Below are 14,108 nucleotides of genomic sequence, written 5' to 3'. Positions count from 1 at the left end.
CTTCTACTGTTGGTTCTATTTTTATTTGGATCAACTACTTTTGTTGATACAAAAATATATGAACCAGTGGTGGCGGCGGCGGTGACGGTGGCGGTGGCGGCGGCGGTGACGGTGGCGGTGGCGGCGACGAACTAGTAGTGGTGGCAGCAACAGACTAGTGGTGGTGGAGGAATGGTGGTGGTGTAATGGTGGTGCTTAAGGAGTGGTGGTGAAATGTTAGTGGTGGTGGCGGTTGGTAGGTGGTGGTCGTTGAACGGTGGTGGCGGAATGATAGTTGAATGTTGGCGGTGGTGGTGCTAGTGGTGGTGCTAGTGGTGGTGGTGAAGTGGTAGAGGAAAAAATTTGTTCCATTTTAAAATAAAGAAAAATATTATATGGGTGAGGGTATTAAGGTAATGTAATATTAAATGAATAAGGTTATAAAAAAATAGGGACATATTTATTGTTGAATAAAGATATATTTATTGGGTGTCAAAAATAGGGATATATAATTAATATACCCGTTTACAAAGACATCCAGCTTTTTGCTTCTTCTTTAATCGGATGTGTCCTTACTTTTCAACCTAGAACTTGTAATTCTATTGCTCATGAACTTGACTTATCGCAAAACAAAACAATTACACTATGTACTGGTCTGTTCCTCCTATCTGGCTTAGACCGGTAGTTGAGGGGATCATTAGCCTTATAGAAGGCCCTTGCTTAAAAAAAATAAAAATAAATAAATAAATGATGTGGTTAATCAAAAAGGGAGATTATTCGTTAATTAGTCTGATCAAACGCCAAATATTATTCATTATGTACCCGATCAAAGGTCGACAATAAGTGCTACTACCCAATGCTTGGAAACCAAACTGCGTTCTAATGAGCCCTCAACTAAATTTTAAAGGAACCCAAGTTTTAGGGATGCATCATTAACTCTAGCATAGAGTTGCAGGAAGGACTTGGAATTGTAAACGAGGATGATTCTTACTAGGGATGTCGTCTATGTACACACAAGAAATACCAACTAATGGACCAATATTTGAGCTTGAGCGAAATCATGTGAATAGTCATAAAAAGCTTTCACTTTACTTCCACCCTTTGTTCTTGGTTGAAGAAGCTGTGGCAACTATTTTGCTGGAACCTGCAGGAAAGAGAAAATAGAAAGACAATGAGAAAGGTTGATAATGGTCTCAGTTGTTTCCTCCTATGGTCGTCGCCTAGTATTACTGCAGTTGCATTTTACTACTAAAAGATAAAACAAGGCATACTTTTTGACACTTTCAGTGGAGAATCCTTTGGTGATGACACCCGAGACAGAGCTGCCGACGAGGACGCCCGTGCCATTGGTGATGTTGTTTGTGTCTGCTTTACACGAATTCTAGATGGTCCTTCAGGACTGTGCAGGGGCACAAAAATAAGCAACAAAAGGAAAATAAACAATCTAAAAATCCAGAATTAGCAGAGAGAAAAAAATGAAGGGTTCTCAGAAAGAAAATTACGGACTTCTCTATGCTATCTGCTGGTAATTGCGAATCACCGACAAGGCTCTCGGGTGTTGAGCCATCAGCATCCATTCCAGTTGGGTCACTTGTCTTCTCCTCAGCATGATCTGCTGCACAAGCGATAAATGCATTTTGCAGAAAATATGGCCAATCAGTAATGAATGAGTGTATAAACTGATTCACGAAAAATACACTTGCTCTGTAGCATACCTTCCATTGAGTGGTGAGAATCAGCATGGTCCGAGTCATTGTTCTCCTGGTCAGATGAATAAGCTGCTTTATCACTTCGATCAGGTAGTGCCAAGCCTTTCTCACTTAACAGTCTGTTCCCACGTTGTACTGCTACCCCACCACCAGCACTAGCTTTTCTCTCACTATTGGAACTGGGAACTGCATTACTCAAATCTTTAAGCAGTTGTAAATGTTCAATCTCCTCATCTTTCTTTGCTATCGTATCCTTAAGAGATGCCACCTGAGATTTGATAAGTTAGACAAAGAATCTGCAACTGTGAAATAGAAGATAACAGTTGAAGAGGAAAGAAGTTATAGGTGATACAGTGGTGAGGTGGAAAAAGTTGTGAAAACATTGCTCTTTTTTTTCCTTTTAAGAGTTACTTTGGCTTCAGCCACATCCAGGCATCAGCTTTCACACCCAAAACTATGTTGAACCCTTTTTAGTGCCCATTTTGATCTGGTCTTACGCACAATATTGGCCACATTAGCCTCTAGTGCCTAACCTGCCTCAATCATCCATAAGACACAATACAAATATGTGATAATGTACATCTCACTACTAGCTAGGTAAAAATCGGAACAAAGGATAAACTCCCCTTAGTTTGTGATCCATCACGATGTCCACTTGTTAATTTCCTACATTTAGGTGATGAAATATTTAGGTAGGCTTCAACATATTGCTAAATTGGTTTACAGCGAATATAAGTAAACAAGTCACTTTGAAAGACTTTTCATTGAGATTTATTGCAGAAGACTTTACATTGTTTTTGTATCTCTTTTCGACTTGAGGATGATTCTATTTCGTAAAGGCATGCAGTCGCATTGGTATTCATAGCGGTGACATTTAATTCAGCATTTGCACTAGCATTGGCTGTTTGACCATTTGCAATAGTACATTGGATTGTATTGGAATTTTCATTCACGTTCATTTTTTATTTTTGGCTTGTATGACATCAAGAGTTTCTGAAGATTGCATTAAGAATTATTTTAGGCATTTCACGCCCAATGTTTTTTAGTTTGTTCATATTCTAGGCTTGAATGGGCTGACACCATGAGTTTGAAGATCAAGTTGTATGTTTGTTATCGTTCTAATTTCCTTGTTTAACCATAGTTAGATTTTCATTTGATTAAGTTTTTTAAGTTGCTTGCTTGTGAATTTCATGTAATACCTTAAGTGAGTGATGGAGTAAAGTTTGCAAGTTTTTGAGGAAAATAACATAAAGATACTGGAAGGTGGTGCTGTACCTGTTAAACGGAGACGGGTAATACCACAAATGAGATATTTGCGATGAAGGTAGTCTGACGATGACGAACCTCACCTACAAGTATATGTTTTCTTTGGTGGCGGTCATGATTCTTGATTTGTTATTCCAGGAGTGATGACGTGAACGACAAAGCTATCGACTGCAAAGGTTGATGACGATGATAAAGATATAGCACACAATAAATAAATAATGTTGCAGAATTCAATTTCCCACAAACTCTCTTTTTTAATAGTGTGGCGATGGTATTGGATTTTGTGAAGATTACACTTTTAATAGTGTGGCGATGGTATTTGATTTTGTGGAGTAATGTTGTAGAATTCTGTTTTACGGTTCTATGAGGGGGTGTCCCCTTGGTTTACCTATCTCAACAAAGTATATGATTAGTTCGAAGAGCGTCTCAATCCCTAGAGTGGGTCGTTTTATCTTGAGAGTACTGAACTTGAACTGAGAGAGCAGCCAACCTGGCAATCCAATTCCGATCAGTGTTGGTGGCAGAAGTCGAGGCGACAAAAGAAGATATGGCGGTGGCCTAACATGGGATATGAGCATTAGCTTTCACACCAGTTGATAGTAGCCAATTTGGTTCTTATCTACGGCCAACAGAAGCAACCTCATAAATAAAACCGATTTTAAGAACTGGAGTAACCAAAACCATAACATTTTTTATAGAAAAATCTTCTCCTTTTTATAGATTTAGTCTAATTTCTCCTCGATAATCGCCAACTACATCTGCTATTTAAGGGTAATACGTCTGAGGTATTAGTATTTAAGATTTAGCTCATAAAACAGGAATTTATGAGGTTCCTCGAAGGTGCTACCACGAAAAGTCTTCTTAGTGAACTTTTCAGTGTAGTAACGCAAGTTTCTGCAGTGATTTTGATTGTGGGTGCACCTGCTGCTGTTTGGAAGGAGCACTATGCTTAACACCATAACAAAGGAGGTTACTCTTTTTGTGATGAATTTTTGGCGGTTCCCTTTTTAAATGGTGATAAAGAAGGTTACACTTTTTGAAATTAGGGTATAGGCTTTATTTCAAATCGAGGGTTCAACCCCCCAACTGACTCTGTCATTGCTGCTAGAGAGGCACCTACAGTTGTCTGTGTATCGTGCCTTCCGTTTCTTGAGGGAGGAAACTTCGTAGCTTGGCACAACAAGATTCAGTGGTAGCTAGGTCTAATGCAGAAGCGGAGTTCAGAACTGCCCCCATGGAATCTTTGCGTTATTGTGGTTAAAAGAATATTGTTGAAAGAGATTGGATTCAGCCCTATAGGTCCTTTGAAGTCGTATTGTGACAACAAGACTCTATCAGGATTGCTTACAATCCAGTCCAACATGATAGAACCAAGGAACCAAGCATGTGGAGGTGGATAGACATTTCCTCAAAGGTATGTTGAATGAGGGGAATGTTAGCACTTTCTTTTAAGAACAGAAAACCCGATTGCAGAATTCTGACAAAAGGAGTTCCAAGTCCTCCATTCAACTCTTTCCACGACAAGGTAGGCATGCAAGATATCTACATATCTGCTTGAGAGGGAGTGTTGAAGTAGTTTCATGGTTAAAATTCACTGTACAGTTAGTGTGTTAGGAATAGTGTAACTAGATATTTTTACCTACCTAAAGTGAAAACTGGTGTAAGTTGTAACTATACCTAAGATTAGCTTGGTGTCCGATTGTAACGTACGAATTAAAGTTTCCAATGTGACAGAACTGTTTTGATTTTACCACAATGACATGTTTTGGTTTGATTGCATCTTTAGTATCTTTAAATTATACTCATGTAGTATTTCTGAATATCTTGGTTATCAAATTTCATTGCTTTACACTAAACGAAATATGATGCATCCTGATTATGCTGATGTAATTATGTAAATATCACTATAACCTTTAATCAGGAAGGCGGACTCCACTAATCCTTTGAGCCGGTTTGGGCTAAAAAATCGGCTAACTACCCCAACCCATTACTACGGGTCTACATAATCTGGGAGTGCATCCAACATATCCCTATATGTTCACATTGTGCTTAACTTTCAAGGTGATCATAAAAATATAAGAATTTGTTGAACAATAAAAATTATATGAGTAAAAGAGAGGTACCTGTTCCATTAATTCCCTAACATCCTTGCCCTCTTTGTTGCTCTGTGCAGCACCAAGCTCAACTCCAGACACCCTCTCAGCAAACTTCAAAGTACTCAAAGTCTCAGAATACGAATCAGGTTTTGGATTAAGCTGGACAAACATTAGAGTCTTCGCCTGGCCACCTAAAGCATGAATAGAATGATGTTAATGAAGCTGGCATAACAGAAATACAATTTATGCTTACTTTTATGCAGAAATTAAATTTGAAAAAGAAAACAAGTATACGTTGAACGTAGTTGGTGATTAAAATTCATGAAATACAAACCTAGAGAATTCTGAAGAACTTGAGTTAGCTTGCTATTTCTATATGGTACGTGAGGGCTCTTTTGTGCCAATGCAAATATGACATCTCCAAGCGAAGAAAGTGATTTGTTTATATGTTGTGCTTCCTTTAGCCTGTCGCCAGTTACCTCAGACCGATCAATTCTTTCACTCCCGGCAAGATCTACCAAATGAAGACTACCCCGAAAAGCAGAACCACTCTTCAGGTCCTTTGCTTGCACATGAACTGTTACAATACTGTGCAATATCTCAAAGTAGTTAGCAACTAGACACAATGCCCTCACTACCACCACAAGAAAAAAGTAGTTTATAGCACGCTTCATGGTAGTTCACATGGATGCGTGCACAAAACAAAATACAAAAAAGTCAGGAATAAAAAGAACCTGTGGGATCTACTACTTCTTTCATTCATTGCAGTGGCACTTACAGCCCTGTTATTCAACCCAATATGCATCAACTCCAAGACATCAGCAGTTGATTGGACTGTATGCATACTAGCACCAGGAACAGCTAATCCATTCTGTTGAGTAACACTAGAACGTATCTCAAGTGTGTGCACAGTCAAGGGAAAGCAAAATAATCATTTAATGAACGATAATCAAAGAAATTACATAATAAGGAAGTTGTTTGTTGCTGAAAAAAAGGCTAGTATTTTTAAGAGGGAATGGATCCTAGTGAAAGGATATCTTTTCTGTGAACCTTCGGAAAGCAAATCCCGAACTTGTTCATTATATATTTCAACCATTTGAACCGAAATTTCATATGAAAAAGTGCTTCTCCTATTCCAAGAGATATCGAAGAGGTCATTTAGAGCTCTGTAGTTGACCCCCCATTCATCTTTAGATGCATTATTGGGGCCACTCTGCCGACATGCAAGATAAAAAAAGAGTCAGATAATCCTTAATATTCATTTGTTTGTGAATATCATCTACTTGTATATCAGTGTAGGTGTGTACTACTCAAACAAAGGAAGACGGAACAACAAGTCAACAATGCTTGTGTGCGGCTGACTCTGAGTTTTGGGGGCCAAGGCCAAAGAATACTTGTAAAAAATAATTTTGAATTATTATCAATTACCATGACAGTTATGTGCTAGTGTCTGTTGATTTAGTAAATTAGTACAGTTTTAGTTCTTCTCTGCATCTTCCTTCACTTCTTAGGCATTGTCAATACCATCAAATAGCATTTCGGATATCCCGAGAGGATATTTTTCTCTGTTACTATATGTGGTTCCTATGGGTAGAAATATCTCTTACATGAAAACGATGTCTGTTTATCGATTACCAACCACTACATTTCAATAATCTGAAGCCGTCGGAATAGAGTCAATAGACACTGAAAATTTGGATTCAGGAAGATCCTAATGGGTTCTCTGCAAGATTACCGTCTGAAATTCTTTGATGTAATGTTAAGCCTATCTTTTGCCAATTTCGAAATCAATAGTAACTAGGGAAATTTAAGGTATTAATCCACACATTGGATTCTCTTTTTCACTTCTATATTTAATGTTCTGCTTCTGCTAAAAGAACAAAAGGATAAAAAGATGAAAGAAAAGGTTTGTTCCATACCATTGTATAAGTCTTTCCTGAACCAGTTTGACCATATGCGAAGATGCAGACATTGTACCCATCAAGTACAGATCGTATTAAAGGTTGAGTGTCCAAATACACCTCCTCTATTGACGAAAATGTAAGACAGAAAAAATAATGTAAATTTGGTTAATTACTTCAACCGGAAAAGACTTGATGCGGAAATTGAATGTGACAACCAAAAATGAGGAACTGAAGAAGATAACATGGTTAGCTATTTAACCATGATTCGTGTAAATTGTAAACTGAAGAAGATAACTAGTGCACATGACCTTATGTTGTAACCCATGATTCAACTCGTGGGTATATTACAGTAAAAATAAACACAAATACTTTACCTAACTCATCAACTGGGAGCGAACTTCGACATGTTTCACTTCCACTATAGTGAAGCTACGTAGTGAAGAATGGTAAATCATCTTGTGTAATTCATAGAACTAAAAATTACACGATCAACTTGCATAGTACTGCTAGACATTTCAGTTGCTATCCCAGCATATCACCATGCAAATAACTAACAGAGCACCATGGATCTTAAGGTACAGACTAAACAGAAAAGATAAAATATAGATAAATCGAGATTGGCGAAGATCAAACCTTGAGTGGATGACGGACCAAAGACTTTGTTAAACTTGAAGTTGCGGCGGCGTTCTTTCCCTAGTTTATTAGGATTTTCAATAGACATCTCTCCATTCTCACCAATATAATCAATGCATGTCTTCTTTCCACTCTGTCCAGGAGAGGATGGTCTTATACGACAATAAACCCTGATGCTTCCTATCCAAATAAGAAAACTGAATAAATATGCATATCGAAGATTTGAATACCAGGACAGGAACATTAGATTCTGGATATGCTAAGCAGTGAGACGGACCTTTTATATCTTGGATTTCGTTATGTAACTTTATGTTTTCTGCAATAACTTTATTACAATTTTCATCTGCATCTGCTAGTACTTTGAATTTTTCCCCTACACAAGCAAGATCAAGCAACGTATCAACCTAGGTTCAACATACCTACCTAAAAGACATACGGAACAACAGGTGGATTCCTACTCAATTGGTGAAATTGTTCTGTATATGACATTTGTGTATTCACAACTTCCTGCTTGATGTCTTGGGATGCTGATCGTACATCCTGCATTCTTCCACAAATTTGAGTTAAACACCTTATGACTTATGTTACGCATCATATAATGAAATATTAAACAAGCTGACGTAGGGGTACCTGTAAGGCTTGGAACAGAGAATCTATGAAACTCCGATAAGTATGTTCTTTATCATACCAAATCCGAGCCTTTAATGCAGAGGCTGACTCAAGTTTTTTCTCCTTCGTTTTGGAATCCTCTAAGAGGCACTGAAGCTCCTTCAACCGTTTCTCTAACTCAATTTGAGTTTCCTTTGCAAGTGTTTCCAAATGTTGGCAACGTTGCTCATGCTTTTCCTTGTTTATTTCAAGTTCTTGCTTTAATTTTGATACTTCTAGATCTTTACTGCCCTTTAATGTTTCCTGCAACTCATTTTGAGTTTTCTTCGCTTGTTCTTCCATATGCAAACAACGTTGTTCATATTTCTTCTTGGTCAGTTCCAGCTCTTGCTTCAGTGCTGAAATTTCAAGATCACTATTAGACTTTAATCTTTCCTCCAGTTTATGTTGAGCTTCCTTAGAATGTGATTCCAAATGCAGGTAACGTTGATCATTATTCTTCTTGTTTATTTCAAGCTCTTGCTTCAATGCTGCAATTTCAAGTTCATGACTAGATTTTAATTGTTCCTCCAACTCATGTTGAGCTTTCTTGCTTATCTCTAGTTCTTGCTTCAGTGCTGAAATTTCAAGATCGCTGTTGCACTTTAATGATTCCTTTAAATCATGTTGATTTTTGTTAGCTTGGGCTTCCAAATATTGCTCATATTTCTTCTTGATTACATCCAGTTCGTCCTTCAATGCTGAAATCTCAAGATCTTTACTGAACTTTTCTTTTATTACACTATCCAAAAGCTGCTCCTGAAGTTTATTTCTTTCTTCTGTTTGATTGTTGTCCTTCTGCAGGGAGCGAGCAACCTGAAATACTGGCAAGTGCTAAATTAGAACAATTTTCTAAACAGGAAAAGACATACAGATAGTATCACTTCAATGGCAATAGCTATTTGCTTCAGTAAGGAATTCCAACGAACTAATATACGAATGCCGAGTTTATGGTGTTCACAAACATGCTGATGAAAACTGTCAAATTACCATCTGATCAGTTGTATTAGCAGGGCCGTACCTGAGAATTTTTTGCCCCGCAGCAAAAAAAAAAAATTGTGTCCCCCAAATATTTTTTTTTTGCCACAACTCTGATAATAAAAAAAATAATTATTACTTCAAAAGTCTAAATTCCAAACTTTCAATTTTCAAAAAACACCAAAATTAACGAATTGAACACCCTCAATAAGCTCTAATATTTTTTGAATTAATCTTGGTAATGAGGGAGGATCCCTCCACATTTTTATTCTGACACTATATTATACGTCAATTTTGTGAACAAAATCCAAACAATAACAGATTTGAAGTTAATATATTAGGGATATGTTCGTCTTACAAAGCACTACATACGCACAAAAAAATGAGCACATTCGGAAACATATAACTCCACCATCTACTGCTTTGAAAATCGAACAACCGTTAAAATTAAAATTAGTAGATGGTGAGATTTAGTATTTAGAAATGTGCTCAATTTTTATAGTTACTGGAGCATTATAAGACGATCATATCTCCAAATTATTAAGTTTGATACGCTATCGTCTAATTTTTGTTAAGACAAATGTCTCCCAAAATGCGAGGTAGTGTGAATTTAAGAGTGTGAAGGGATCGTCCTCGTGTTAGAATTAGAAAATGGAGAAATGAAAAGGAATTATTGACTTACATTTTTCAATCAATAATCAAGACTCACACAAAGAGATTCAGGTGGTTATTTATAACACCTTTCTTTTAGTTTTAAGCTCCAAAACGCAAAAGGATAAAAAATAACCGGACAAAGACTAGAAAGAAATTAAGGAGTTTATAGAATATTCAAAAATAAATCCCCAAATATTTATATCAATTAACTTATGTTCTAAATATTTATGTAGGTTCATCAATAAATCCCTACCTGTATTTTATTTTTAAGAATACCCCCAATGTAAAACTGGGCTGTTGCTGGCCCAAAGTGGGTGTTTCCCTCATTCTTGTTTCAAATTTTTAGTTTGCAAGCTCATTTTATGGGAATTATTCAAGTACTGAAAATTGTAGGCCCATGAGAAAACGATACCAAGAAGGCAGCAAAGTCGAACGCATATCTGACGATCTAAGCAAGTACCCAAGAGATTAACCCAAAAGCACAATATATAATACAATAGGTAGATGAATTTGGCCACAATTAAACTTTATCTGATGAGCAATGCTTGTAAAATCTGCGACATAAAAATATTCAGGACCACTATCATGATGAAAGATACAAATCCAACAACCAATGACATTTATCGTTTAAACTTTATTTGATGGCGAGAATCCAAGGAGTTATTCTATTGTTGAATTTCCTAATCAAGTCGTTCTTATTACCAGAAATTGCCCATTGATTAATCTCCATGTAAGGCTCACAAACAGGCGTAAGCCGTCCAAACCATACATTTTGAACTCATTTGGATTCTTAAGTTGTAAACTGGGCACTACTACATTTTAAAAAAAAATTTAACCAGATATATTGGATCAAAGCGCCAAAGAATGTGATGTACACAGCTTGTCCTTCTATCTCAATTTCAACTAAATTTAATGCTGAACAATGTGATCTTCAATAGAACATTACTGGAAATTAAAAATAAAAGAAATCAAACTTTTGGGATTATGAAAATACCTGACTCTCTTCGCTACTCCCAGTTGCAAGGGTTTCAAGGACACGGATTCGCGATTGATACTTTTCCTCGCGAGCTTTATACGTATTGTTTTGCTGCAAGTACCAAAAGATTTAGAAACCAATTATATGGTCCATAGCACTTCTAAATTTAAAATCATTAAAGTACTTTACAGTTCGTATATGTTCTGCTTGGGCAGATATCCGACGCTCGATCTCTTGCACCACCTTTCTCAACAGGCATGCTACACGCTGTGCAGAAAGCAAAAAAAAAGTTACCAGAATCCAAAATATTACATAAGACAGAGAACTCTTACATCATTAAATGAATAAAGTAACATAAGAACAATCCAAACTTTGTTATAGCACAAATAATTCAGACTTTGTATCAGTGCCATACATGAGGTATTTCTCCATTCTTCCTGTCAATGCTTTCATCAAGAATCCCATTCACAACACTCAGAAGTGACTGAGTCGGAGCATTCTGCAGAAATTGGGTGATATCATCAGATTAAGCATTAAGTTGAAGTTCAAATATAAGTGAGGTTGACTCTTAATAGCTTCATGAATTTACATCTAAACTACTCGACTTCATCATTTCCGAAATACTAGCAGCAGGAAGATCGGCATAGCACCCTTGTTTCAGCTGAAACACCTCATGGAACTTATGACCAGCATGATGATTCAACGAAGCTGATGGCTCTACAAGACAAAATTTAATAGTCAAATACTTTCTACTAACAAAAAGAATTTGGGTGTAACTCAGTGTCAACAACTGACACGTGGAACACAGATTTAGCATTTAAAGTTAAAAAGAAAAACATATAATCACGAGTACAGATCATTAAGAATAAGTGTTCTCAATGATTAGATAATTAAATGCTTTGCAATAAAACATCAAAACGAGAGGAGGTTGAAAACCCGGATTAACAATTCGATGTTCATGATTTAGAGCTTACAGACATTACGTTTCAGCAGAGCAAATGTTTTAGTATAAGAGGATCCTTCTGAGGTTTAGAGACTTAAGATTTGTGACCAGGATGTTACTCATCAATTCCGCTAAACAGATAAATTTCCATTCATTATTCTCTTTCATAGTAGGAATAAAATGGTCAACAGTGATCATAGTCGCTGCAACAGATGGACAATAGTAAACTTCAGTTTGACCTATGCCAAGTACACCACGGGAAGAAACTAACTTCCAAGGGATCATATGCAGAAAGGCCATGCTTGGCTTTTTCATTAACCATGAAATTTAACAATATGAAAACTTCTGCATCAACAAATTCTTTGAATGACATGCTTGTTTAACTTCTAATTATTTCTTAATAGTAGTCCACATGTGCGACATCTTCAAGGACATTTCTTTGTGGAAAATGCAACAAGGCCCTCATCCGCAACCATGGGATCAAATGGACGATCGGCAGGCATTGTTTATAAGACTCTTATATGGGTCACCACCTATCACAAGGTACAATAGAAGACGTGTACAACAACCAGGTCCTCCCCAGTTGTCTAGCTATGTTTTCTACGTTTTAGAATAACAAGTTGCATATAATTATCATCTTCTCATGATGAGAATAATATTTTACCTGGCATAACAGGACTACAGATAACACGTTCCAAGTTCAACGGACTCTTTCGGCTCTCTCCTGCTGATACGGGAAAACTTGGCAAACGTGACAATTAGTACACCTGTGAGCCTGAACCTTCTAAGCGTCTTTCTGAGGGTTTTGAGTTCTTTCTAAATCTATCTACCTTAACATTTGAACTCGTAATATCAAAGTTATCTTCCAGCAAATCAACTTGCTGCTTACCTGAAGCATGCATATGACTCGATAAATTTTGAGCATGGGAAATGTAAAATATGTTAGATATATATAGATTAATCAAAGAAACACCTCTTACCATCATTCAAAGGGTTTTTATTCATTGTCCAAGAAGCAATGTCAAATTCTGCAACATCTGGTTTTAAAGCTCAACTATAAACCTGAACGATAAAGTAGAACATCCCATGTTTTTCCCAGCAAAAGCAAGTATACTGGAGAGCAAGACATCAAACCTATAAAACCAATGCTAACAAAGAAAATCACAGGAAGCGTGGGTGTATGCAAAATGTCAAATAAAAAAGGCCAAGGCACAAAAATAAGGTAAAAAAGTTCTTCTACTTCTGTATTTTCATGCAGCGAGTTGTTTCCTTAAAGACCTAATAGTACAGCAATCATTCTAAGCAGTAATGGTGTAAGAACATTCTCAGTTTCTCATGGTGATGCACTTGAACAGAGGCTGATTTGACATTTAGGGTTGTTAGGTAGCTTAAGTTGATTCAATTAACGGTCAAATGTATCTCTTCTGAAACTTTCAACTCCATCATCTTTTGGTTTTAATTTTTAAGTTTTTTTGTTACGGAATCACCTAAATCAATATATGATTGGGGCTAAAATTTTCAGAATTAGCTAATTGTTCGTGCTGATTATATATGTAATGACTACAATAATATTCCATTACACATCAGTTTTTCATTCATTCCAATTGGATTTCACAACTCCATTGGCCTTGTAAGTTATATGGATACATATTAGAACACATCTTGACATTTTGGAGGTTGCCGTACAAAATCGTTTTGAGTAAATATTATGTAGAAATTAGGTGCCAACGAGTATGGAACAGCTCGACTCATGAAAAAATGAATCCAATTCACAATTAAGTACCACATGGAAATAACTGATTTTTTATTTTGCGAAACCGAACGGCAAAAGGAAAGAAAAAAAAGAAGAAGAAAGAAATACCTCTTTGAATTGCAACGCAATGTCTTCTTTCTTTTTGATTTCTTACGAGTCTGATGGATTGACGTAAATGAGAAATCAATACTAATTTTGTTCGATTCATCTCTCCAAATGAGATGTTCAAATAGATTAATCATCCCCAACCAAGCAACTAACGAATTTCTCTCTCACTTCTCTCCCACCGAAGACCACGTCTTTCCAAATTCAACGCGGGAAAATTGACAAGGAAAATGGAGTGGATAGAGACGAACAACAAAAGGGGCGAAGTGGGCAGAGGGTTTTGTTCCACTAACGGAAGTTCCCGTATTTGTAGTTGTCTTTGTCTCCCGTTAACAATACAAGCAGATGAGCTTGGGAAATTATGGTGATAATTTATTTTTATTTTCCGAATTTAGTGCTAACGGATTTGAAACCCATGTCACGATATCATCACCAAATGACGTTATTACCATAATATCGGTTAA

General features: G+C 36.7%; 1 protein-coding gene across 11 annotated transcripts; it reads right to left on the bottom strand.

Moving 5' to 3' along the window:
- Window positions 1-735: 735 nt before the first annotated feature.
- On the bottom strand, window positions 736-13,904 carry LOC113331977 (kinesin-like protein KIN-14O). Of its 11 annotated transcripts, none has more exons than XM_026578625.1 (22): window positions 13,648-13,757; window positions 12,767-12,920; window positions 12,617-12,675; window positions 12,451-12,527; window positions 11,433-11,560; window positions 11,259-11,342; window positions 11,033-11,110; window positions 10,862-10,954; window positions 9,257-9,326; window positions 8,218-9,059; window positions 8,046-8,127; window positions 7,865-7,960; window positions 7,588-7,767; window positions 6,970-7,076; window positions 6,088-6,263; window positions 5,785-5,952; window positions 5,385-5,638; window positions 5,078-5,241; window positions 1,695-1,956; window positions 1,486-1,594; window positions 1,251-1,378; window positions 736-1,123 (listed from the first exon to the last, which is right to left on the bottom strand). In XM_026578625.1, the coding sequence occupies exons 2-22, from the start codon at window positions 12,770-12,772 to the stop codon at window positions 1,068-1,070; spliced, it is 3,219 nt and encodes a 1,072-aa protein (XP_026434410.1). In that variant the 5' UTR covers window positions 12,773-12,920; window positions 13,648-13,757; the 3' UTR covers window positions 736-1,067. The 11 variants fall into 11 exon arrangements, 10 of the variants coding, with proteins under 10 accessions (XP_026434410.1, XP_026434412.1, XP_026434411.1 ...); XM_026578627.1 differs by having other exon boundaries at window positions 1,486-1,591; XM_026578626.1 differs by having other exon boundaries at window positions 12,767-12,934; window positions 13,648-13,681.
- Window positions 13,905-14,108: the final 204 nt, after the last annotated feature.

This window comes from Papaver somniferum, unplaced genomic scaffold (assembly GCF_003573695.1).
Source record: "Papaver somniferum cultivar HN1 unplaced genomic scaffold, ASM357369v1 unplaced-scaffold_128, whole genome shotgun sequence".
Lineage (NCBI taxonomy): Eukaryota > Viridiplantae > Streptophyta > Magnoliopsida > Ranunculales > Papaveraceae > Papaver > Papaver somniferum.
Note: the sequence above shows the minus strand (reverse complement) of the source record. Positions and strands in the feature narration are given on the sequence as shown.